This window comes from Amia ocellicauda, chromosome 14 (genome assembly GCF_036373705.1).
Source record: "Amia ocellicauda isolate fAmiCal2 chromosome 14, fAmiCal2.hap1, whole genome shotgun sequence".
Lineage (NCBI taxonomy): Eukaryota > Metazoa > Chordata > Actinopteri > Amiiformes > Amiidae > Amia > Amia ocellicauda.
In genome coordinates, this window is record NC_089863.1 from 13,178,769 (window position 1) to 13,202,898 (window position 24,130).

At 43.5% G+C, this 24,130-nt stretch overlaps 3 protein-coding genes across 4 annotated transcripts; 1 reads left to right on the plus strand and 2 right to left on the minus strand.

The window, feature by feature from the left end:
- Nucleotides 1-86: 86 nt before the first annotated feature.
- ndufs2 (NADH:ubiquinone oxidoreductase core subunit S2) lies at nt 87-6,894 on the minus strand. The gene is made up of 14 exons (XM_066723125.1): nt 6,747-6,894; nt 5,725-5,828; nt 5,427-5,617; nt 5,042-5,162; nt 4,405-4,517; nt 3,873-3,947; nt 3,330-3,407; nt 3,091-3,176; nt 2,635-2,754; nt 1,931-2,060; nt 1,692-1,787; nt 1,239-1,322; nt 755-812; nt 87-296 (listed from the first exon to the last, which is right to left on the minus strand). Exons 1-14 carry the CDS (start codon nt 6,848-6,850, stop codon nt 259-261), a joined length of 1,398 nt encoding a protein of 465 aa, XP_066579222.1. The 5' UTR covers nt 6,851-6,894; the 3' UTR covers nt 87-258.
- A 143-nt stretch (nt 6,895-7,037) lies between these two features.
- LOC136768760 (uncharacterized) lies at nt 7,038-13,391 on the plus strand. 2 transcript variants are annotated; one of them, XM_066723124.1, is made up of 9 exons: nt 7,038-7,304; nt 7,732-7,831; nt 9,304-9,424; nt 10,166-10,519; nt 10,765-10,918; nt 11,046-11,123; nt 11,734-11,895; nt 12,365-12,772; nt 13,128-13,391. In XM_066723124.1, exons 1-9 carry the CDS (start codon nt 7,112-7,114, stop codon nt 13,262-13,264), a joined length of 1,707 nt encoding a protein of 568 aa, XP_066579221.1. In that variant the 5' UTR covers nt 7,038-7,111; the 3' UTR covers nt 13,265-13,391. The 2 variants fall into 2 exon arrangements, with proteins under 2 accessions (XP_066579221.1, XP_066579220.1); XM_066723123.1 differs by lacking the exons at nt 7,038-7,304; nt 7,732-7,831 and adding an exon at nt 7,967-8,369.
- Nucleotides 13,392-14,078: 687 nt separating this feature from the next.
- Nucleotides 14,079-22,715, minus strand: LOC136768763 (palmitoyltransferase ZDHHC3). The gene is made up of 9 exons (XM_066723126.1): nt 22,445-22,715; nt 21,151-21,239; nt 20,016-20,089; nt 19,767-19,882; nt 19,362-19,423; nt 18,875-18,995; nt 18,674-18,746; nt 18,368-18,497; nt 14,079-18,230 (listed from the first exon to the last, which is right to left on the minus strand). The coding sequence occupies exons 1-9, from the start codon at nt 22,567-22,569 to the stop codon at nt 18,139-18,141; spliced, it is 882 nt and encodes a 293-aa protein (XP_066579223.1). The 5' UTR covers nt 22,570-22,715; the 3' UTR covers nt 14,079-18,138.
- Nucleotides 22,716-24,130: the final 1,415 nt, after the last annotated feature.

Here is a 24,130-nt window from a genome sequence, read left to right on the forward strand (position 1 = left end):
CCACTCTATGTGGTGAAATGCCAGGATGAACGGGTCAGGCGTCAACCCAGAAAGAAAAGACTTGAGAAAAGAAAATCAAAAATCACTTCTTGAATTGAAAATATTTATTAGGTTTCTTCAATACATATTCAGATTCTATTTGAGTGTAGGTTGAGGTGGGGGGGAGGGAAGAGACCAGGCAAGAAAAAAAAAAAAGAAAAAAAAATTACTGGTCACTCTCATGTGAGCTGAACAGCTGTGAGTGAAGACTGGCTTCCACTAACGGTCAACCTCCCCGAATACAATATCTTGGGTTCCTGAAAAGATAAAAGGAAAAAAGAAACAAACCCAGTTGCCTAATCAGTCAAAATTGCATATCGATTGAAAGATCTGTAAATAGATTAGCGAAGTGGATTCAGTTTCAGTTTGGCAGCGATACAGACAAACCACACACGTATATGAATACACAACTACCTTAATGTATACAACAGCAGGGCGAAGGGAAAGGAAGAGTAAAATGCAGAAGGGGGGACAGGGTGAATAAAGGAAGACTTATTTTAGACAAGGGGAAGTGATCAGAATTACAGAATAAGGAAGTGCAAAGTCAGTATAAGAGACAAATAGGGAACTGTTGGGCCTTCAGCACTTCAAAATATAGATCTGTATTTATAGATCTCTGTAGTCTATTGCTTTGTGTTCTTGTTCCACGAGACACAGTGCAACACCCCTGCGCCAGTGCCGGGGCCACTAGCGGTTTTGGAAGACGGCTACTCACCGATAATAGCTACAACATCGGCAAGCATGTGGCCTTTCGCCATTTTGTCCAGCCCAGCCTGGAAGAGTGGGGAAAAAACACATTATTCATTACAGAGTAAAACAAAATACAAATTAACCACTAGGCAACTTGTTTATTTGATTAAAATACAAAATGGTGATTAGAATTCTGCATATGGATGTAGACATAAGAAATTGGGTTCAGCTAAGGAATATGGAGTAGCGACACAGTAAGATTGACTTGAAAATACTTTTTAAATGACCGATGCAGAGCAGCGTGGGCTCTTTGTGACCTTCTGACTAACCTAAAGCATTGGCGCATGTGTGCTAAAGGTCACTTCCCAGAATGCTTTGAGCACTTCCAGGAAGAGCACGTTTTCCACAGCCTGCGAAATGACAGGTGCACATCCCGAGGTGTCGAATGTTTTACTGAAGGGCTGAGGCGACCCTGTGAACCAGTGACGCTGGTCCCTGGCCGAGCTTACCAGATGGGCGAATCCGGGAGCTTTGATCTTACAGCGGTACGGTCGGCTGGAGCCATCAGACACCAGGTACACGCCAAACTCCCCCTGAGGAGAAAAAGACATTTAATTGATCCCAGAGGAAGGATGCAAAGGATATGAAGTGATTAGGCCAGTCAAGCCCCTCCTGCAGTTGGTTAGAGACGTGTGGAAGGCCAGGTGACAGTGACTGCCTGTCCACTGAACATACTGTGTTTTCTTCAGCCTATCGTTATGGGGGTCGGAGGAGTTTAAAACCATGTCGTATTATTGGTAGACTATTCTCTCCTAGGGGGTGGGTACAATTTTCCATTACAAATTATTTCCATACCCTCTGATCGCTTGATAGACTGTCCACCGCCATCCTCTTGCACCAGTCAATGCATGAATCCAGATCCCAGAGCCTTTCACAGTACATGCTCGGATTCGGTCTCTTACCTTGGGAGCTTCCACGGCAGTGTAGGTGGCCCCGGGAGGCACCTGGTAGCCCTCGGTGTACAGCTTGAAGTGGTGAATCAAAGCCTCCATTGAGGTCTGGAAAGAAATGCACGTCAGTGTCGGCCAAAACGGTGCTACACATTAACCACCACTGCATGCATGCTTAACCGGGGCACAGCGGTCAGCCGCCGGGGGAAAGCGACTGGCGTGCCAATCTGCGTCCCTATGCAGAGACTGACCTTCATCTCTGACCTCTTGGGCGGAGCCACCTTGGCGTCGTCTACTTTGATCTCTCCCTCGGGCATCTTGTTCATACACTGCAGCATGATGCGGAGGGACTGCCTCATCTCCTCCACCCGGCACAGGTACCTGTGAGCAGAGAGAGGAGAGAGTGTGGGGGGAGGACAGAAAGAAAGAGAGAGAGAGAGGGAGGTCTGATCAGAACCTGTTGATTTTAACTACTCCCCCCCTTCATCTTTGTCTGCTGTTCTGAATGTGTGAATAATCACAGGGCAACAAAATACTCCTAACTTTAGATCACACACCAATACAGACATGAAACCAAAATGAGAAATGAGATCGAACTGCTTCCAAATCTCATGTCCACCCCCCACCATCTCTCAGAAACTCAAAATGCTCCCTGGTATGAGTGTACTAGTGTTAGTCCTGACCAGGGTCACACTTCACACAGAAAACAGAGGAACTAGATAGCAGGGCCTGGTGTCGTCGAGAAAAAACAGAACAGATACTTTCATTTTTATTTATTTTACTTATTTTTTCAATTCTGGCCTTGGATGTTGTACCTTTGAGTGAAGTATACTTCCCAGAATGCTCCAGTAAACATCAAAACTGTGTACCCACGTATGTTCCTTTGGTTAACAGTGCTGGCCAAATCGATAATGATAATATGTAATTTGCTGTGATTTTAGCACTGGCAGGATACCTGTCATAGCAGTCTCCCCTGCTGCCGATGGGCACGTCGAACTCCATATGTTCGTAACCGTCGTAGGGCTGGGATTTCCGCAGATCCCACTTGATTCCAGACCCGCGGAGCATCACGCCACTGGAGGAAAGACAGGGAGAGGCAGGGACGGTCAGACAAGCCAGGAAAACAGGATGGCCCTTATGGGGTCGTAACACCTCCCCTTCCGGTTCATCTGCAAACTGTAAACATCAAGATTACCAGTACCTCCCTGACCACCTCTCTTGGATGCTGAACTGCATCACAGAGACCTCTGGTGGTTGAAACACCAGTACTGCAGGCCCCATTCGAATATAGCAGCCACCCCTTAGAGGCCGGTTAGTTGGCTGGGATGCACAAACAGCGGAGACAAACACATAATGGCTTCTGTAGGTTCCATAAAGGCAGGTTTCTCGTCCGAAAGGCAAGCGTCTTTACCTGAAGCCATAGTTCAGTGCTTCTTCTGCAGTGACAACACCGATGTCAACAGTGCGGTTCTTCCAAATCCGGTTGTTGGTCAACATCTGGAATAGAGGGGCAGTTTTCGGTCAGTGACTCGACAGGGATCTTTTACGAGTGTATGAGTGCGCAGAAACTGCCGAGGTATCTCAGCCGTGGAATAGGAAAATAAACCAGAAATAAGCGACTTGAGTGTATTCCCAAACTCTGCCACATACCTCTTCCACCTCATCAATGCGGAGGGAGAAGTTCTTGCAGAATTCGTAAATGTCATCCATCAGGCCAAGTGGCATATCCTATGAGAAAACACAAACCAACACCCATACAGATTTTAAACGCTTACAAATCTGACCAATGAATTTCCGTAATCTGCCTATAACAGCAGGGCGCAGGGTTAATAGTGTACTGTCCACGGAAGAAGACACAAAAGGTTACACTAATGGGGAGGTGTCCAATGTTAATCCTTGGAGACTGTGGTGTCTGATGGTTTCATCCTGGGAAAACCAAGCTCTTAATTACAAAGTTGAACTTACCAGTTGATCACTTGCACTCTTTAGGTGCTGGATTCAAAGAGACCTGCAGGAACTTCTACCAGGCCCAGTCCCATGCAAAGCGGACTTAAAAGCAGTGTTGTTTATTACTGCCAAATCTCAGGGCAGGCTAAGATAGGCCGGGCAAGCACTGGAAAATGTGCAGAAAGTGCCAACAATTCAAATAGCGGAAAGAATAGTTCCTGTGTTTTATTTTCAGGTTTTCTTTACCTGGTGAACTCCCCCAGGTCGGACATACGCCGCGTGCATCCGAGCCCCTGAAACACGCTCGTAGAATTCAAACATCTGCAACAGAAACAGCATTTCAGTGCTCAACCTGCGACAAGGGGGCATTGCAGAGCGTAAAAACAGTTCTGGAAATAAATATAGTGATATATAAACTGTTCTTAGAATGAACACCTCAAATACTAACTAAAAACAAGTTTCACTAAATGAGTTAGACAAACAACTAGGCTCTTTATTTCCCTTTCAACTATTGAAAGAAAACAAAAGTCCTCAGGACATATTCAGTCTCAGAAAACTCCATTGAAGGTAGCAGGAGGGAGACGGGACTCTAAGTTGCTGTATTTTGATCCTGGAATTTAAGCAAAGGTACAAATACTTCCCTCCTATCAATTAAAATTAGGTTAAATTAATCTTCTAAGGGCTCTCCGTTTCTGCAGAGCCTTCCTGATGCAAAATGAAATCGAAAATAAACAAAAGCAAAACCTTGATGACAGACTTCATGAAAGTTTCCACTCACCTTCTCTCTCTCCTCGAACATCCAGAAGAAGGGGGTCATGGCTCCAATGTCCAGCGCGTGGGTGGTGATGGCCATGATGTGATTGAGGATGCGAGTGAGCTCCCCGAACAGCACTGGGCCAGAGAAGGGAAGAAATGATAATGAGAGCCCTTCACCGCAGCGCAGGGAATCTGGGGCACTCTGAACCGCTCCCATATGTTTCTCCAGTCACACGGTTTCTAGAAATCCTGTTCTGTCCGTGTTACCTGGATCACGGGATGGCCTAGTCTCATCCCTGACTGACGCATTGGACGTCTACTCATTTCACCCTAAACCTGAAGTGCACCAGTCTACTCGACAGGGCAGAATTATTCCTTCAAACATCAACACCTTAAAACTGGTCAAAATACACCCATATATAGTCAAAATTAGACTAGACAGGTAGGCAATTTTAGTCCTGCAGGGGCTGGGATCCTGTGGGATTTTTTAGGCAGTTTAACAAGTCAACTGATTGCGACCTCAAGTAAGGAAGTCATTCGACACCTTATCCTAGTCATGAAAAAATTACATTTGGTCACCTTAAAAGTTGAACTGCACTACACCAGTACTCTCCTGGGCAAACTACCGGCTCTCTGCATTCGGGGAACAGGGAGGTTACCTCTGATGCACTGAGCGCGAGGAGGAGGTTGGATGTTGAGCAGCTTCTCCACAGCCAGAGAATAGGCCTGTTCATTACACATCATGGACACGTAGTCCAGACGGTCGAAATAGGGCAGAGCCTGGGGAGACACAAACAAACACAGTGAGTGCTTCAGTAGGTATGCTGTGCTTTGCACAGATTTGTTTGAAAAAATATTATTTTTTCAAATAATTAAAATACAATAGATAACTAAATACCCATCTCCAAATAATTACGTCTTGTATTAGGTAGAGAGGCGTAGAGAGATCACAGAGTTAATAATTAATAATAATTCACAAAACTTGGAAAGGATTGGACTGAAAAACAATGGGAATCTGTCCCTGTGAAGAGCGAACCCAGTTACCTGCAGGTATGTCTTGTACTCGATGAGCTTCTCAGTGCCGCGGTGAAGGAGGCCGATGTGGGGGTCGCACTTCTTCACCGACTCGCCACTGAGCTCCAGGACCAAGCGCAGTACGCCATGGGCGGCCGGGTGCTGGGGCCCAAAGTTTATGGTGAGGTTGGACACCTCCTTCTCCGCCGGGGGGTCCTTGTCTGCAAGGGGAAGGGGAGGCAGAGGAAAAAATTCAGTGAGTAGGACCGCACTGTGCATTTGTACACAACACAAGCAGTTAGGACAGAGATGGGGACAGCTGCTGTACCGTTCCATGGAGGGGGGACCCATTTGTCAGTGATGGCGCTGGGGTACATAACTGCTCCAGCATACTGCTCTGTCCACTCGACATCCGGCTGCCATTGCTTGTGTCTGAGAGAGGGAGGGGAGACAGAAGCGGTCATTAGGATATGAAGGTGACGCAACAGCAACAACACAAAAGTGCCGTGCACTTGTTAGGCACTGTACAAACACATAGGACAGAGTGGTTATAAGATGATGATAAAGATTGTTATGATTATTGGTTGATGACTTAATCCAAGGCATTAACACAGTATAATTACATTAGGCCTCTCTCTGTATACAAGGTAATATAAAAGACTGGTGGAGTGGATTAGTTAAATTTAGAGTTCATTACATTAAATTACCTATACAGTGATGCAAAATATAGAAACTTCTAAAGAGATGAAACATTCTCACATTAATAAAGTGTTACATACTCATACTTGTAGAAGCAAGGTTTTGTGTAATGGTTAATCACTTAATTAAAATCAATACATCAAATATTGTTCGATCTATTTTGCTTGGGTGTTTCGATTTGATAATGCAAAGATGCACAGAATTGGAGATTACACCACGATGGTCACGCCAAGTAAAACACAAACATAGAGGCATGACCTTTTACCTGTCAGAATTTGATTATTGCTACCATTATAAATAATATTAAACCATACATAAATAATGTATAATAATGAATATACCTATTAGCTACAAAGGAGTGAATAATATATAGGTTTAGACTAGCCCAACCGGCGTATCCTGGCTAATGTGCATTAGACATATGCATTCGAAAATATGACTTCCCATTCACTGCAATGCAAATTAATGCAATCATTAATAAATAATATACCTGACATGTATTTGACTTGCTGTATACATGTCACTGCCCGTTATGAGACAAAACCATGTCAATCTCTTTAAGGTGACTCTAATCCCTGTGCTGTATATGCGTGATGTATCGGTCTGATTAATATCAAATCATACAGACCAGGCACTTTACTTTGGACTTACCTATTCTGCAGCACTGTGCTCGTCCGGCACATTAAACTCTTGTTTAATATCACGCTTGAAGGACATTTCAGTTTAGCAAGCGACCTCAGGATAGCCGCCGCCATCTTGAAAGCCACTAAACGCTTCCGGGTCCTCGCTCTATTATGGCACAGTCAAGACAAATCGGGTCAGAATCGGAGTGCCAAATGGCCGCCATCTTGGTGAGGGCAAGGACTCGGGTTTTGACAAACGCTCAGTCGACGTCACGCCCGCGTCATCCTCAGGGAGTGCGCGCGCAATCCAGTTGCAAAGCAAAGTTCTCCCTTCATTATTGACACTTTACCTCTGCAAGTCTGGAAAATAGTAAGACATAAAAACATCAGACAATGGCTTGCTGTGTAGTTGGGTGTCGGAATAGGAAGGGCCGGGAGAAGGATGTTCAATATCACCGCATTCCTTCTACCCGAACCCCCTTTAGTGTAAGAAGAAGGGCTCTTTGGCTGCAAGCTATGAAACGTGCAGATTGCCCAGGGAATTTGATAAAAAATGCCCGACTTTGCAGTGCACATTTTATATCAGGTAAGATGGCTGTGTAACAATTGCTCCTACAGTGTGCTGAATACAACAATTAAGTTTGTAGCAAGACTTGAACTCTTAGCGGTCTGCGCAAGTGCGAAATCCAGGTGATTGCTAGGGGATGCATGATATCCAGGCGGTGCAGGATTCGTCATAACACCTGTTTTAGCTAGTTAGCAAGCCATTGTTAACGTTTGCTAGCTAGTAAAGGTGTCCCAACGTCAATTTAACTCTTGCACACTAGCAACCTGTTGCATAAAGCCCTGCCATATCCTACAATCTTGGGTTTAGAAAACATGAGAGAAGACCATGCATATCTTCCTCTTCCAGAACATGAGCAAATATGTGTTTTTATTATTTATCCCAACTTGGCTAAGCATAGTGGTCCCGCTATCCTTATTTTTATTTTGAGTATTGAATCGCTGTACAGGAAAAGTATCAATGGATGAAAACAGTCCAGACTTTGTCCCTTCTGTGTTCCTGCATCCGAGTCACACTCAGACCAAAAGACCCCAAGCCAACAGTGAAAGGTAAGATCTCAATGTGGAAACAAGGATAGTTGGTGAAATAAGTTTGTCAAAAACAGAGAAAGAGCACATATTGTGTGTGTGATGGTGTGGCTTCTAGTTCAATGGAAGTGAACTAAGACTTGTAGTGGTCAGCAGGTGGTGCACACCCATCCAAAATGCAGCTGAGCGTCGCTGTGCTGTTCAGTTCAAGCACATTCTCCCCAAAAGAAGAATCCGAATGCCGGCGTCTGACGTCACTTCCGCATGTGCCAGCGCACACGCCCCCCTCGTCTGAGCAGCAGGAGCGGACAGCGGCGTCCTCTCGCAAAATGGGCCGCATCTGCTGCGTCCGCGGCTGCCCCAGACCCGCCGGCGTGTCTCTGTTCAGCTTCCCCACGAACGAGGCGATCAGGACGCGCTGGAGGGATTTCGTGCGGGTCCTGAACCCCGACTTCCAGGAGAAGCTGTCCTCGGTTATTTGCGGCAGTCATTTCCAAAGTGAGGACTTTGAGCACGGCAGCTGTCTGCTGGTAAAATGGGGCTTCAGCAAGTTCATACGGTTGGTATCAGTCGGTTTAAGTGGAATCTGTCAGTCGTTGAAGATGCGCTGTGGAGCGGCGCGTGTGTGTGTGTGCGTGCGCAGATTGTTTTGTTGTAGCTGTCAATTCACAGATCAAAGCGAGAACGGCTGTCAGAACGTTTCTGTGTTCCCGTGTTCCATGTTCTCAGGAGACCGCTATATCAGTTCTTTGTCAAGAGAGCCTTTTCTTTCTTCCTCTAGGTTTTGTATTTATGCATGTATGTACTGTGATAATGCATACCCCGCAGATTGTTTTTCATGAGATTTATGAAATATGATTAGGATTTGAACTTTACTAGTTTGTATTAGTTATTACGCTGTCCCTTTCAATATGTTTTTGATCTTGACTAGCTTTCTTAAACTTAAACTTTTGTAGATATATTTTGTATTACATTTTACATTTATCCTCATAACCTGGAACGGTTGACATTGATATTTTATATATCAATATTTCGTACTGAAGTTAATCACGTCTTTTGTTAATCAGTGTGCTCGCTTTACTTGGCAGATTTACTGTGTTGAGTATATTGTATAGGCGGTGAAGAGACACTCAAAACTATAAACGAAAACGTTTTAAGTTTAAGCCATACTGTAAAACAAATGTGCCTTGCTTGACAGTCTAAGCATTTCAGTAAGATCCCGTCCTGGCTCATTGATTAGTAGCTCAGAATTAAGACTTCTTGAACCCTGCATTGAACTTTATTCATTATATCTAAGCTGCTTTCTGACATATTTTGGTTTGAGGTGGGAGTGGTTTGGCTGTATTGTTGCAAAAAACAAAAAAGGTTTGCAAACATCTGTTTTAGTCTGTTCTCCAACAAGCGTAATATAGTCGTGCTCCCCAAAAAGCCCACAGATAGTTTGAGGAATAGCTGCATTGTTAATTAAGCAGACTGTTTTTTTCACACCCAAGGAAGCGCCTGAAATGGTACGCGGTGCCTTCTATACAGCCCGAGATTTCGACACTACCAGAGGAATGGCCCAACAAGAAAAGGAAACGACAGCCTTCATTCCATGACTACTGTTTACCGGGGGTAAGCTGAGAAAACGACCCAGGTACTTGGGTCAGACTTGGGATCAAATGCATCTTATTTGCACTGGCACTTCTGAAAATCATGAACTTGAAGCGTAGAGATGTTTCAATCCACAGGGAAGTGTCGGATAACCTTTCAGATGCACTGTATATGTACCGCACTACTTGTATGTCCACATGGGGGAATAAGCCCCAGGCAAAACTGATTTGTGATTTGTCCATGTCTTCCCTGGATCGTCATGGTTTTGAAAAAGGTGTCCTAGGATTTCAGTGTGCTGTTCCAGGGCAGTAGAATACTTTTCCTTCAGGCTTCCAGAGCCAAGTGATTGTCTATGCAACTTCAGTAGCGACACCCGTAAACCCAAGTTTAATATGTATCCAGATGACATCATGGCAATAGATGTACAATGTAATAGGCTACAATTGTTTATCAGTCGGTAAAGACTGTAGGGATTTTTTCAAACATTGCCCATTCTTTTTTTTTTCCATATGTATGAAATGGCAAGTCTAGTCTTCCATTCAAATCAATGTCTATGCTTTGAAAAGGTATAATGAGTTGCATATATGAGTTTCACTCTGGCCGCCACTTGCTCTTCTGTTAATAATTTAGACAACAGGAAGTCCCTTTAACAGTTGCATTTCCAAAACTCCCTTGCCTCTCAAGCCTTGAGCGTGGTGTGTGTAAAAACTATGGATCTAATTTTCTTTATTCATTCTTCTCCCCTGGATTTGATCCCTGCAGAGCATTCACTGGCAGTTCTGCGAGGCCGTGAGCGAGCCCAGGGAGGGGGAGCCAGAGGACGGAGAGCAAGGGCCAGGCGAGCAAAGCGAGAGATCGGACAACCAGACGCCCAGAACAGCGTGCGGACAGACGCCCAAGCAGGACTGCGTCCAGACGCCCTACTGGACGTTCACCACCGAGAAGCACATCCAGACCGACCCCAAGCAGAAGGGGAAGGGGGGGCAGCGAGAGGAGGCGGCGGAGGATAGCAAGAGACTCACGGCAGAGCCTCGCATCGCCACGCCTCCCCCAAATCGCACCCCCCATCAGAGAAAGGCCTTGTACGAAGCCGCCTTGAGCAACATCGCCAAGCAGGTTATAAGGATGATGATATATTTTATTGAAGGTGACTGTCATGCTTGCACTAACACTAAAATATAATGTTCTTCATATAAAGAACACTACAAAAATGTGTGCGCTTGGTGGCACACTTATTGGGGTGGGGCATCCCATAATTCACTGCATTAACGATGGTCCGATTCACCAACAGGTGCAAAACGGTGATCTATATAATAACGTAGGCATCCCTCAAGATGGATTTGTTTTCTGTCCCGCCACAGGTGTCCATTCTAGAGGAGCTCGGAAGCAAGGGGGTTCTATTCCTCTCGGTGGACTACAACAACAAGCTGTCGTCTCTGGGGACTGAAAACTGCCTGGACGGGCTGAACGACCACCAGATCGAGCTGCAGTACTGCTTCCTGTCCAGCTGCATGAGTAAGTGCACAGCGGGAAATAACACGTGTGCAATATCCTTTGAAAGGAGTAATGGATCCGTATTTTCCATCCTTAAATTGTATAAAGGTGGGTTATTAATGAGCTTGTTCTTTTGTGTTGTATATAGGAAATGAGGGCCAGTTGAAAAATGACCCCTGTGAGAAAGAAAGAAGAGAAGTGGAATACATCTTCAGCAGAAAATACAGTACGTATATTGCCTTTGTTTTGGGTTACTGTTGGGTACCCTTGCCACAAATCTGACCTCAAAATCCATCCTAATTTATGAATTGATGAATATGAAATTAGGATTTAATGGTTGAAGGCAGTTTAAAATCCAATCCTCTATAACTGGGGTTTCCATCCCTATTCCTAGGGAGCCCAACTCCTGTTATATTATGTCCCCCTTAATCCATTTTTTATTTTCAACTGGGAACATATTTTATTAATTGATTCATTAAGTAAGCACGGGTCTCCAGTTCAGCAGCTGAAGGGAATTTGCAGGGAATATCGAAAGTGGTATAATAATGACTACATAAATGCCTGCTTCATTGGTCAAAATGAAGTGTTTCCAAGTCGTTGTGAAATAGATTTTTATATATATTATTTTTAAAGCGCTAGCTAGAAAATCGCATTATTGGCGCCCTCTCCGGGACGAGGGCGAGACAACGCCTGTTCTTGAACTTGGTGTAATTGATGTCTTTCAGAAGATAGGGTGGTCGTGGCCGGAGACGCTTGTACTGCCTGCAACGGGGAGGTTCACAGGGGTGTCTGAGGGTGACTCACCTGTGCCTCCTTGTCATCTTGTTGTCCATCAGGAGAAGCAAGCGGCACCGTGGACCGCTCCTATTACAAGCCCCTGAGCGAGGGGCGGCTGTGGGCCGCGGGGATGCCACGGGGGATGCAGCTGAAGATTCCCGTCCACTACGACAAGCCTGATTTGGAGGCCATCATCAGGCAGCAGGATCGGATTTACTTTGGTGGGTGTTTGGGATAGGGTGTTCATTGTATTCATAGTTCTAATCCGGAATTGGCTTCCTTTGGTGTGTGGTGGGGAGGCTGCAAGTACAGATCTCTTCAAAAGGTGGAAAATTTTACTGGCTGATTGTGTTTGAAGCTGATGCTTTGGCTTTATAAGGATTTAAAAAATATCATCAAATTACTGCCTTGGTTAGTCCAGAGTAACGTCATCTGTTTTCACTGATTTTGAAGACCTCTATAAATCCTCTGGAGTGGTTGCTCTCCAGGACCTGGGATTGTTAATGTAAATGTTCCGTGTGCATATCTTTGGTACTGCTTTACGACATATTTTCAGAGACCAAAAAATCCAGCATGGCTTTATTTATTTATTTTTTGGACATGGTACAGTATACTGACTGATCTAGTTATATTTTTCAACAATTTAAATTAATTACTGCTTCCTTACCCCCCCACCCCCGCCCTCTGCAGTATTGCCAGAAAACGGAGGAGAACTGCTCAATGCAAACACCGAATCCCCCGTCAAAATGGACATGCGGGACATGACTGATTGTTCCAGCGATGAGGAGCACTCCAGCAACGAACAGAGCTCGGACATAGACGACGCTAGTGAGAACAGCATGGCGGGGCCCTCTGGAGTGGAGGTGCCACTGTGCAGAGTAAAAGAGGAGGAAGAATCAAGTTACACAGTCATGTGGGAAAATGCAGGACACCGAAGCTTCCCCGATCGTTACGACACTGAAACCACGCAAAGTAACACGAGGTCTATGCACCGAAGCGTCGTGCCGCTCGCCGCTCCAAAGAGGGGTCCCGTGGAAACGACGTTCCCGAAACATTGCCTGGTAAAAGAGGAAGAGACCAAGCAAGGTGCGCCCGAAGGTGAGTGTGTGGACATAGTTGGACCAAAACCAAGAGGGCAGGATGGGTGACAATTCTGACTTGGATTTTTTTAATAGAAAAGTGTTTATGGTGCTTTATAGATAAACTGTTCAGGTTCAGTACAGTTCAGGTCTTAAACAGTAAAGTGATCACTTGTTAGGTTTGGCCTTCAGGCCGACACTATTACTTGTGAGCCAGAGAGGTCGGTTCAGTTTAAAAGCACAGGGTAGTTGCACTGGAGTTTGAGACCCCAGGGGCACTATGATGTGTGTGTCGGACATATTTTGCCAAATCAAGCTTTGTCTGTCTGCTGGTCATTATATTTAATACATATAATCTCTTTATTTTGTTACAGGAGTCTGTAAGGTGGAGATTAAGGAAGAGGAGCAGGAGTGGGAGAGACAGTACAGTGTAAAGTGGGAAGGATATGAGGAAACTGCTTGGGACCCTGAGTCCAAAGGGACAGAGGCTGCTACTGTGGCTTTCACATGAGATCAAGAGTATTTAAAAATTAATCTTCCCAGGCATAAACTATGCAAGAAAACCGTGTATTAAGAGGGACGTGGCACTCTTATGATACACAGAAGGGAAAATACAGCAATAAAACCTTCCACTCCAATCGATTGCATTGGCTTCCAATTCAATCTCCCAGTCCATCCTATATGAGAAAAAGCAGATGTATGCCTGCTTCTGAATAGATGGGGAGAAAAGAAAAGGGTCATGTAAAGAATTGAAATACCTTCAAACCTGTTTTGTTCTATTGCTACAATGTTTTCCTCTCTTCCACAAGAACGATTTTTGGTTCTCAATGTGATGATGTTGCTTTAGTTTTTTCCCTCTTATGGGTTGACATTTCTAAAAAGAAATTATCCAGATTGTGCTAATTAATTTATGGTGTTTAATTTATTTAAGATAAGTCCTCATTTCATTTTTTACATATAAAGTCATGTTTCATGTGACAGGATTGAGTGTAAGTATCTGCTGGATTTTGTTTGTTTCTTTTAAAGATGTGACCCCATGTAAAACAATATTGGACAAGGTAGAGGCCAATATTTGCTCTGTACCTTTCTCATTTTCTATACTCTTTGGTTTGTCATGTGAAATACTGTAAATAACATTTTTAAAGTACTGTAATTGCCAAAAACAAGCACCTGTTTTTAATTTACATCAGCAACTCTGGTGTGTACGAGCCTTTAAACAATAAACCAGATTGACACTAATTTATGGTGCTTGATTTACATGAAAAAGGTAAATCAGTTCCATTATTATAAACAGACAACATACTCTGAATAAAAGCAATGACATATAGTGTTACAAGATGTTGTATTTACCGACAGAATACTGACGTCATAATCCATGGTTAAATGGTATATAAAATGCACCGTTTTCTTTTTATGAATATACACAGTTGTGGAAAATATGTACGTAGAATATGAAAGTTCAAGTATAACCAAGAGAAAAACAGTTGTAGTACACCATACTTCAAATATACAGGACTTAATAGATATCAGAACATTAAAAGGCATAAAAGATTGTACCATGTCTCATCACACTTACAAATGTGAATGGCATTCCAGTTCTTGCCATCTAAGTAGTTTTAAGTAGTTTAATGTGTTAAACACTGTATTAAGAACACCCCCACCCACCAATCAAATGCACAATTTTAAGAACAAAGTAGTCATGATTCCTAGTTTAAAATTAAGTTGATGCCTTGATTGCACATGAAGCAAAATCTTCCTTGCCCTAATCAGTCAGATCCAATGTTTTTATATAAGTGTGCAGTGCTGACAATTCAAGCCAATACTTCCTTCATTTAAAAATCATTTTCGCCACAGGTCAGAATCTTTAACATAGGATATACAATCACAATTCTGCTTTCAGTTTCAGCAAAACGTAAAACACGAAAAGCACAGTAGTGTAGATGAAAATCACAGTAGGTTTCTGAATGGTATTGGTACTAATGCGTATCATGGTTGTTTTACTTCTAATGTATCCATTTCAAAGGAAACGTCCCCAAATGAAATCCATTCATCGACACAGGTTAAGGAGAAAACTGGGGAGTCCTCATTTTTTTGTACACCCCTTAGAACAGATTAAAATGCATAAAAAGTGAATCTCAGAGGACAGTCTTCACATGTTGGGTGGGAGGGATGGATGGGGACAAAATTACACATGCAGGGAAGATAGAATTTGGGGGACATGAATAATCTTTTCATAAGCAGGTCTCATGTAACATTACTTCTATAGACACACAAAAACCCAATACATTATTCATATTCATATACATAAGAATACAATCATTGAAGATGCCAAAAAATGTGTACAAATCACCTTTGGTACATGCAGTAACTTCCATTAACACTTCAGCCCGGATTTACCGAGCTGTTAGGTTTCAGCACTGTGTCTCTTTCTCCTAAAATAAATATATAACCACCCCCCCAGACAAATTAAGACCAGTAACAGGAAACCATTTTACACTCTTACCAAAAGAGACGCCCTTAGGGGTGAAGATGTAAACGGACCCTTGCAGTTGTGTCAAATTTCACAATGTAGCCTCTTCACTGCAGGTGATGGAGTTGTGTCTTATGTGTTTGCCCACTAGTGAAATAAAGCATGGACTGTAATAGAACTGAACCAGTAAAGAGCTTCTTCCATAATTACAGAAATAGTGTGAACAGAGATGGGTTTATAGTTTTTCACCTTTAGCAGACCTAGGTTTAGATAGGACTTATAATGTCACTCGTAGGATGCCAAGACATTTAAATATGACATCTTTCCTAGCCCAGGAAAACCCCTTTCAAAACACTGCTTAAAGCACACACTCTCCAGTGTAAACAGGCATAACAGGTAACTAGAATCATATTTCTGTTAATAAATGTTCATATTATTATATACAAAAGTATACAAGATAGTACCACAGGGTTACGAAAACATTAATTAGTCAAGGTGCTATTCCCTTCAAAAGAACCAATAAAGTGATTAGAGTAAAAATGCTAGTATCTCCACATTTCTTTTCCACACAGGCTTCGCTGGGGACAGTCCATGGACAATTCTGAGGACCCCCCCCCCCACTTAAACCACCATTCCTCTCTGAGCCAAGGGTCTTAAGGGCAACAGTTTCTGATCCAGCGCAGCTCGCAGTAACTCAATTGCTCCGATTGGCTGACTAACTGAATATTTAGTCTACAGGCTGCAATGTTGTATTGGAATGAGTGTACCTTGACTCACAAGACCTTTGATTACGATTACATGAGTCTCGTTGATCTCAAATAACTGGATTAATCTAGTTGGAAGAAAAACCTGGAGAGACTGTGGGCCTTGAGGAGTTAGAGACCCATCCTCTAAACCAAGGGTCACCAATCCTGCTCCTGGAGAACCCCATCCCCTGCTGGTTTTTGTTCCAACTGAACTCTCCATTACTTAATTGAACCCTTAATTGAACTAACACTCTGCTTAGATTTGACTTTTTAAATTGTGTAATAAAAGTGTTGGTTCTTTAATAAGTTATTTATACAATTCAATACACAAAACCCCTACCGTTTAAAATAATTAAAGGCTCCCATTTAGTAAATTAGTTCAATTAAAGGTTCAATTAAGTAACAGAGCTCTAAACGGTGAATATCTCCCTCCAACCAAAGTTTCTTCTTTGTCTTTTTTCCTCTCTTTTTTGTTTTTTTTAGTATTTCAGTGGCCAAGTCCAAGTAAAAATGTACCAATCCTACAGTATTCTTAAAGCTCAGAGTTAAAATCTCCATCTAAAAATTCAAAAACAGGAAAGTCAGTAACTCTCACAAAGTCAATCGCATAATTCAGACACACAGAACCTACAGCCATTTACAAACCCCAGCTTCTGCGACAGAGCAGACATGACATCTGGTCAGAGTCCCGCCCCCCCCGTCGCCCCTACATAGAAGGGACCGTTCACTCCGATTAAGCAGAGCACTGCTGATGGGAGCAGTTGCTGCTGACAGGCCCTTAGCTCACTTTTGAAGGAGGACTGGGGTTTAAAGGGCCCGTCTGCAACTCGCAGTGCTTGAAATAAGCCTCTTCTGGGAATAAGAGGACTACTGTACAATTCTGATTCTGTACATTTCCAGAGAAGGCTCAGTACCATAGACAGAGAGTCACTTAACTGCAGAACTCACAGCCCTCTCAGAAAAGCAGAAAGACCTACATAGAGAGTAAAAGCTCAGTCTTAACTCATCACAGCCAAACATTCAGTCCTTGCTTGTTTAATTCCCTGCGTTCCTGTTCCTCCACTGCCTGAAATGCCCACTCAGCCCACTCTTTCAGGACCGCAAGAGCAACTTCCCGTCTCGCAAGTCGTCCGCCTGCAATTTTCCCTCACGTGGTGGAGTGCCAATACTGAATAGGGGATTTCAAAGCAGGCAGGAATGAGAAAGGGGACAAACCAAGGGCGAACAGCTCGAGTCAGTCCAGGCTACGGATTAGGGAGCTTTTAAAATAAACAAAACAGGAGCTGCGAGTACGGATCTCTGCAAAAGGTGGAAAATTTGACTGGCTGATCGTGTTTGAAGCTGATGCTTTTTTACAGTTGCCGTTTGTCTGTATGCCTGGCACACAAGTAACACCATCCAGCAATCTGAACATTCAGTGAACAGTAACGCTACAAGGCAAGATACATCACCTGGTCTCTAAGCAGCTTACGATGTGTAACAGAGACCTTGGACGTGGCCTAAAGGCATTGAAGCTGCACCTTCCACCAGTAAATCCCCTTCAGAGGCAGAATGATGCTACGTGTTGTCAGCAATTAGATCAAATGAAATCAATTGTCTCTCGTTCTGGTCAGGTCTTATCATTTATATCTTGGTGCCGGTTCAGTCCAACTCACGGGGAAGGAAGGCAATGGAAAGGTCTTTGTGGTAATGTGTATCGTTTTGTTTCTTCCCATGATCCTCGGCTTCAACAGCACGATTACATGCAGCACTGTTCTCTCTCCAAGCCTGCATGTCAAAAAGTCTCCCTGGTATTCAGTAGCACAATGCGTAACTCGTTTACATATTAAAATGTAAAAGGAAAAAAAAAGGCAGCAACTACCTGTCGTCATGTATCAAAATGAAGAAAGGCTAAAATAAATTAAAGAAAGTTCAGATTAAGGTATTCGCCACAGGAAAAGCCTCGACTAGGAAAGGAAGTGACATCACTCAGCTGTAGGGGCACCCTTTTTTGAAACAGTCAGGATTCCTGCTCCCCAGGAAGTGATGTCAGTCCACTCTAAACCCGGGGCACATAAAAAAAAAAAAAAAAAAAATGGGCGTCGATAGTGCAAAATCCTTTTGTGGACAGGAAGAGAGATCCTGCTGGCCGACAGGAAGTGATGTCGACCGTAGGCAGGCGTGGCGAGGTCATACATCATAGTCGGGCAAGGCGGAGTAGCTGATCCCTCCAGCAGAGGGGGGGCTGGAGTGAAACGGGAAGAGCCAGCACAGAACGGAGCCTGAAATACAAGGGAGGGAGAAAGATGTGGAGTAAACATCCAAATCTGCAACTCATGCAGAGATCGAGATTTACTGGCCTGACAAGTAAACATGTTCTGAATCTTTATGATGGAGAGATGCACAGACAGACACGCACCTCTCCCAAACACCTCTCTGAGCAGGGCCAGCTTGGGCTTCCGGGTGTGGTGCGGATTGGCTGCTTTATCCTTCATCAACCGGTTCCTGATCTGCTCAATCGGCGTTTCGTCCGTGATGATGGAGACCAACTGCAGGGGGCGACAAACGCATCAGACAGCCCTCCAAAACGGTTGTGAACAGCTCAACCTAGATCAGACTCCCTCCCCCCTTAAATCATCAATTCATAAAGATCTCAGGAAGCAGCTCTTGAAGCGTGAAAACCTTGTTTTTTTTTTTTCTTCTGTGGATCCTTGGGACTTTTTACCTGGTCGTAGAAGATGACCATGACAAACACCCCGAAGAGGACGGACTCCACCAGGAGAATAATGTAGTGAGCCCTGAGAATCACAGAGAAAAGAAAACTGAATAATATAGTTTCAAGTGAAGAGGTGAATACTTTCAATCGCAACTGTATGGGTCTAAATGCGCCAGACGCCATCTCTCTCTGGTCCCTCTGTCCACTCACACTATGAGATGCTTGCTGGGGCCTCCATCCCCATCTCTGGTCCCCTCGCTCTCTCTCTCGCTGCGGATTCTCCAGATCCAGGCCGACACCACCAGAGCAATGGAGTACAGGCTGGCTAGACCTACACACCCCCAAAGACACAAAGACAGTAAACAGTATAGCAGCTAAGAGAAGACACTTGGACTTGCAAAAGTGGGTTGAAGATGATGATGATGATGCGATACAAGGCTACTGAACAGTGTTTAATGAGAAATAACCATTCAATCTTCACTAGGCCTAACTAATCTATGGCTTTATGAACATTATGCAAGGTCCGATTGCTGCATTGCCTTCTGGAGCCCAGCGTTTAGGAAATAAGCCATCTGCTACTTAAAACACAGTTCTGATATTTGAGCTTCCCCTGCACTTCTATGGATTAGCTCTATTCTCAGGTGGTATTTAAGGGATTTTTTTTTTTTTAGGCCACATATTGCACATCAGTACTTACCTGTATAAAACAGAAACTGGATGAAATACTTCTGGTTCAGCTCTCCCACACAATTGTTAATCCTGAAATGGAAGAGCCCGACTGTGAGAAACACAAACGCACACTCGTAACCTTTGACCTGTATGTTGTGCCTCCAGTTCATGTTTGGCAAAATGTGTGTGCAAGGATCTTCTGCTATCTATCCCAGTTGTAGTACTCAAATCACTGAATGACTTTAACTACAGATTTCAGATTTGATTATGATTAAAGTGTTGCATTAATCCAGTTAATTATGCGATTACATCACAGTATGTTGCCCAAAATCTAGAAGATATAGCTGCAGCGCCCAGCACCTAGAATAGCGTGACACTCAAGGATCTAGACAGACAAAGGAAGTCACACACTGGCAAACACATGGGCACACACCATGGGCAGTGGTGGTCCATCCTCCTGATGCAGCGCTGGCAGATCCTGCAGTGGTGGGCTCGGGGGGGTCTGTAGGTCTCACAGCGGTTACACAGAGTCCAGCCCTCACAGGAGCCCTGGAGGAGAGATGGAAAGAGGCAGCCGGTGACAACAGGGCTGGGAAATAACTTGGTAATGAGTTAGTCACACATTTTGGCATGAAACACCGATTTGAGTGGCACAGGCCTATACCCCAGAATGTTAACTCACCCTTTCATTTTTCCTTGCGGACTGGGATCTCAAATCCGAGAAATCAATTGCCGTCTCCGGGAGTGGTACCATTCCTGGAGAACAGACATTTTGAGCTCCATTTAACAGCAGAAAACCAGAAGATTGAGTTTAAAAATTAAATATATAAAAGGATTTTCAGGTACTACTTTTAAAAGCATTGATTATTACATCCTAATGAGCTGAAAGAAGAGAATCTCACTGGACACCATAACAAGACCCGAGATAACAGGGAATTTCAGTCAATACACATTAGTCCTTAAATAAACAGTTTGCCATCTAGGAAAATCCTTGACTGAAAAGATCCTTTGTGGGTGTGGCCACACCATGCCACACCTTCATAATACAACCTCAGCATGTGAACGGCATGTATTCACACCACAAACCGCTAAATACTTGACAATGTACTGTAGCAGGGTCAAAGGTCATCAAACCCTACCTCAGCAAGGGGGATGTGTAAAACTGCTTTGTAAACACAGTGGCAGTAGTAGGACGCCAAGTGGTCCCGTTTCAAGGTAAAGGAGCTTGACATGAGCCAAGTGTGGAGGTTTACACTAAAAACAGATTAAAGAAAGGAGGAGCCATGCTTGTTCACGTCACATTGCAAGGCCTTTAGTGAAGAAAGGCCAGCAAATATCCGGTTGTTTGAAAAGTTGTCATTAAACCAAAAAAATTAAATGCAAATAACAAAAGTGATACAAATGCAACCCAGCTGCATCAGGCCCTTCCAAGCCATAACCCAGCATCACAATAGGGCCATTGTTCATTTATGGAAACCAGCAACTGGGTTTCTACAGTCATTTCATGCTTCTCTGCTCATTAGATTACAAACAAACAGGATTTTAAAAAGCCTGGAGTAAAAATATGATTCAGAATAGCTTAAGTATCCCCTGCGCTGTTGAACGGGTTTCCTGCATTTATCAAGTGTAAACTGCATTACAGTGGTATAAATACATATTGGAATATAGTGAACTACATTCTTCTCATCAAGTCTAATGGAATCCTTCGTAACACTGAATTGTGGTTTCATCTTATTATGATCATTTAATAATTAGTCTTGATCTCTTTTGGAGATTTTGGAGACTGAATTTAAGGTTTCACTCTGGGTTTTCCTCACCTGGGTCCGAGAACACGGCTTTCGAGTGGCAAGCCAACAGCAGCAATAAAATTACATTGAAGATCGCCCCGTGGAAAGAACACCAAATGCTGAAGAGAGCGAGTGAGAGAAAGGTAGAAGAAAAGAAAAAAAAAAGGATGAGCACAAATTACAAACCAATGTGTGCTTTCTGTTATACTGTGACAGAAGAACAGGGTTTTACATCTGATGCATACTAATGGCTGCTTTCACAGACCTCAATAAGCACTAGTCTACCTATAATAACTACATTGGGCAGTCTATGGCTAGCGATAATAAATGGGTGTGTAAAACAAGCCCCGACGGTCTTAATCCAGGGTGTCAGACTCCAGTCTTACAAGGCCGCAGTGTCTGCTGGGTTTTGTTCCAGCCCAGCTCTTGGCTCCTTAATTGGTCTAATTAAACAATGAACTGGATGAATGTAACACTTCTCTCCAGACTCCAAAATTTCTGTGGGTTCAATGTTTTGAATAATCAACTGTAATTGTAAGATATTGGCTATAAAAATAACATCTTAAAGTTATAGAGAAGACTACACGAGTAAATAATGACGTTAAGTAATTGGGAGCTCCTGTCGCAACAAAGACCACCAGACAAGGCAGCCCCCCAGGACTGGGGTCTGACACCTCTTGTCTTAATAAAAGCCTACAGTCCACAGAGTGTAACTCCACATATCATCTTTACTGTTTTTAATCAATCATCTCCCGGCCTTGATCGAGGTTTCACAGGTGTACAGACATACCATTGGGACAACCTCAAACAGGCCTCCGTACATTGTACCCGTTGTGTTGTTAGACTGGATCAGACAGGACATTTGCAGACACAATATTGACATTTCATTTAAGGCATGCCTCTCAGTGCGATGGCACCGAAATTACGACTTACTCGCACCTGTGCACCCAAGAAAAAACAGATCTGTATAAACACAATGCATTGCTTTCGCCTCTCACGCTGTCACCCACAACTTGGATTTGTTTATCTGAAATGCACCCCAGCTCTCCAAACGAGCGCCTGGACACGAAATATAGTTATACAGAGATGAGATCTATAGATTTGAAGTTTGAATAGACCTGATCTTGATATACAAGTGATTATGCAATATAAATCAGCCGGTACTGACACTGCCTGGAACTGCCAATAATAAATACAATCGTTATTCCCGTCACTTACAACTTCCGTAATACAGACAGGGCAGCGGCACCTGTTCAGACCCAGCACTTGATGCATTATTGATGAAACGTAAATGGGAAACTGTCTCTTTCGGGTGACGCCTTACCTGTTGGAATACGCCGGTATGAGCACATACTGGATCACCACGTAGTCGGCGTAAAACACGCTGAAATAGGTCAGGATCAGGCAAATAAACCCACACGGATCTTTCCGACACCGAAGCGAAGCCATCTTTAAAAGCCGAGCTCCCGCCCCACTTCCGCGTAGCGTCACCGCGCCAGGCGTTCGTCAGCGCAGCCGCTCGGCCAATCGGATCGCCGGAATGCTAGGTCATTTGCATACGGCGTTCGGGCGGTGAGTTTATATCAAGAGCAGACAGTCATCCAGCATGCACTGATAAAGAATAGGTTAAAAATGCGCAGTTATACAGTGTATTGTATGAAGCAGAAATGGCAGTAATGTAGTTACAATTACGCTTATGCAAAGGTGAAGCATTGCAACACAGCAGGCTATGTCAACACTCTGACAGAACTCCTTCAGTCAATAAGAAAACACAGACAATTGAAAGTGGGTTGTGGTGTAACATCATCATAAAGAAAAGTTCTTAGACCAGGTCTGATCGATCCCTGGTCCTGCCACTCCACTGTGTCTTGTTCTTGCTCTATCCAAATTGAACTGATTCAGTTAATTGGATTAATTAGTCAGGGGTATTTAGCGACTAATGATATAGAGAGGGATACAAACTAAAGCAGTGGTTCCCAACCCTGGTCCCGGAGGACCCCCTACCCTGCTGGTGTTTGCTCCAACTGAGCTCTCAATTACTTAATAAACCCTCTAAACCCTTATTCATTTCCTAAATCAGAGCATTTAAAATAGTTTAAACAGGGTTAAGTATAGGATTGTATAAATAACTTATTAAAGAACCAACTTTTATTACACAATTTAAAAAGTCAAATCTAAGCAGACTGTTACTTCAATTAAGGGTTCAAGTAAGTAATTAAGAGCTGGGATGAAGCAAAAACCAGCAGGGTAGGGGGTCCTCCAGGACCAGGATTAGGAACCCCTGAACTAAAGCATTGAGCTGGGTACCACTGACTTTGACCAATCATCCACCTCCCAACTCTCTAGTTTTTGGCAATTTTCATCTGCAGATTTTCTTTTAATTAGAATATATGTTTAAATTAATCAGCTGTAGTGAATATAGGATAGCAAGAGGTGACATGTACACATAAATCAAACCCATTAGTTTCTGTACCAGGTGCATCTTCATCTTAAATACATCATCCTGCACTTCCAGCACCCTCTAGGAACTAGTTTAGCAAACAGCAACTGCTAAAGTGAGGTGTTGCCCAGAGTCCTTGCATTGTTGTCTACAGGAGTGAATTTAATACGTCATTGCACAACATATAATCGGTTTTAAAGTGTTATTCCAGCCTGAGAAACAACAGGCCAATCAAACAAACATATATGCTTAATGTCTTTATTACTTAATAAAAGCAATTATCTATGAGAAATACATGAATTGACCAACTGTTCCAGATGGACAGGCTAAAACCTGTTCGACCACAGCTGGGAGCACACCTTAGGAAAGCAACGTGGAAGTGTGATCTACAGCTCCCTGCGGCTGAACCACTTCACACCCCAGGGCTATAGGTGACTGGCAGGTAAAACATAGCCAAGGAATTAAAAATATTGTACACATCTTAAGTGGTAGCACTTTGTATAAGGGATACAAACACACACCCACACCACATTATTTAACACAACAAAAACACTACAACTAATACCAAGC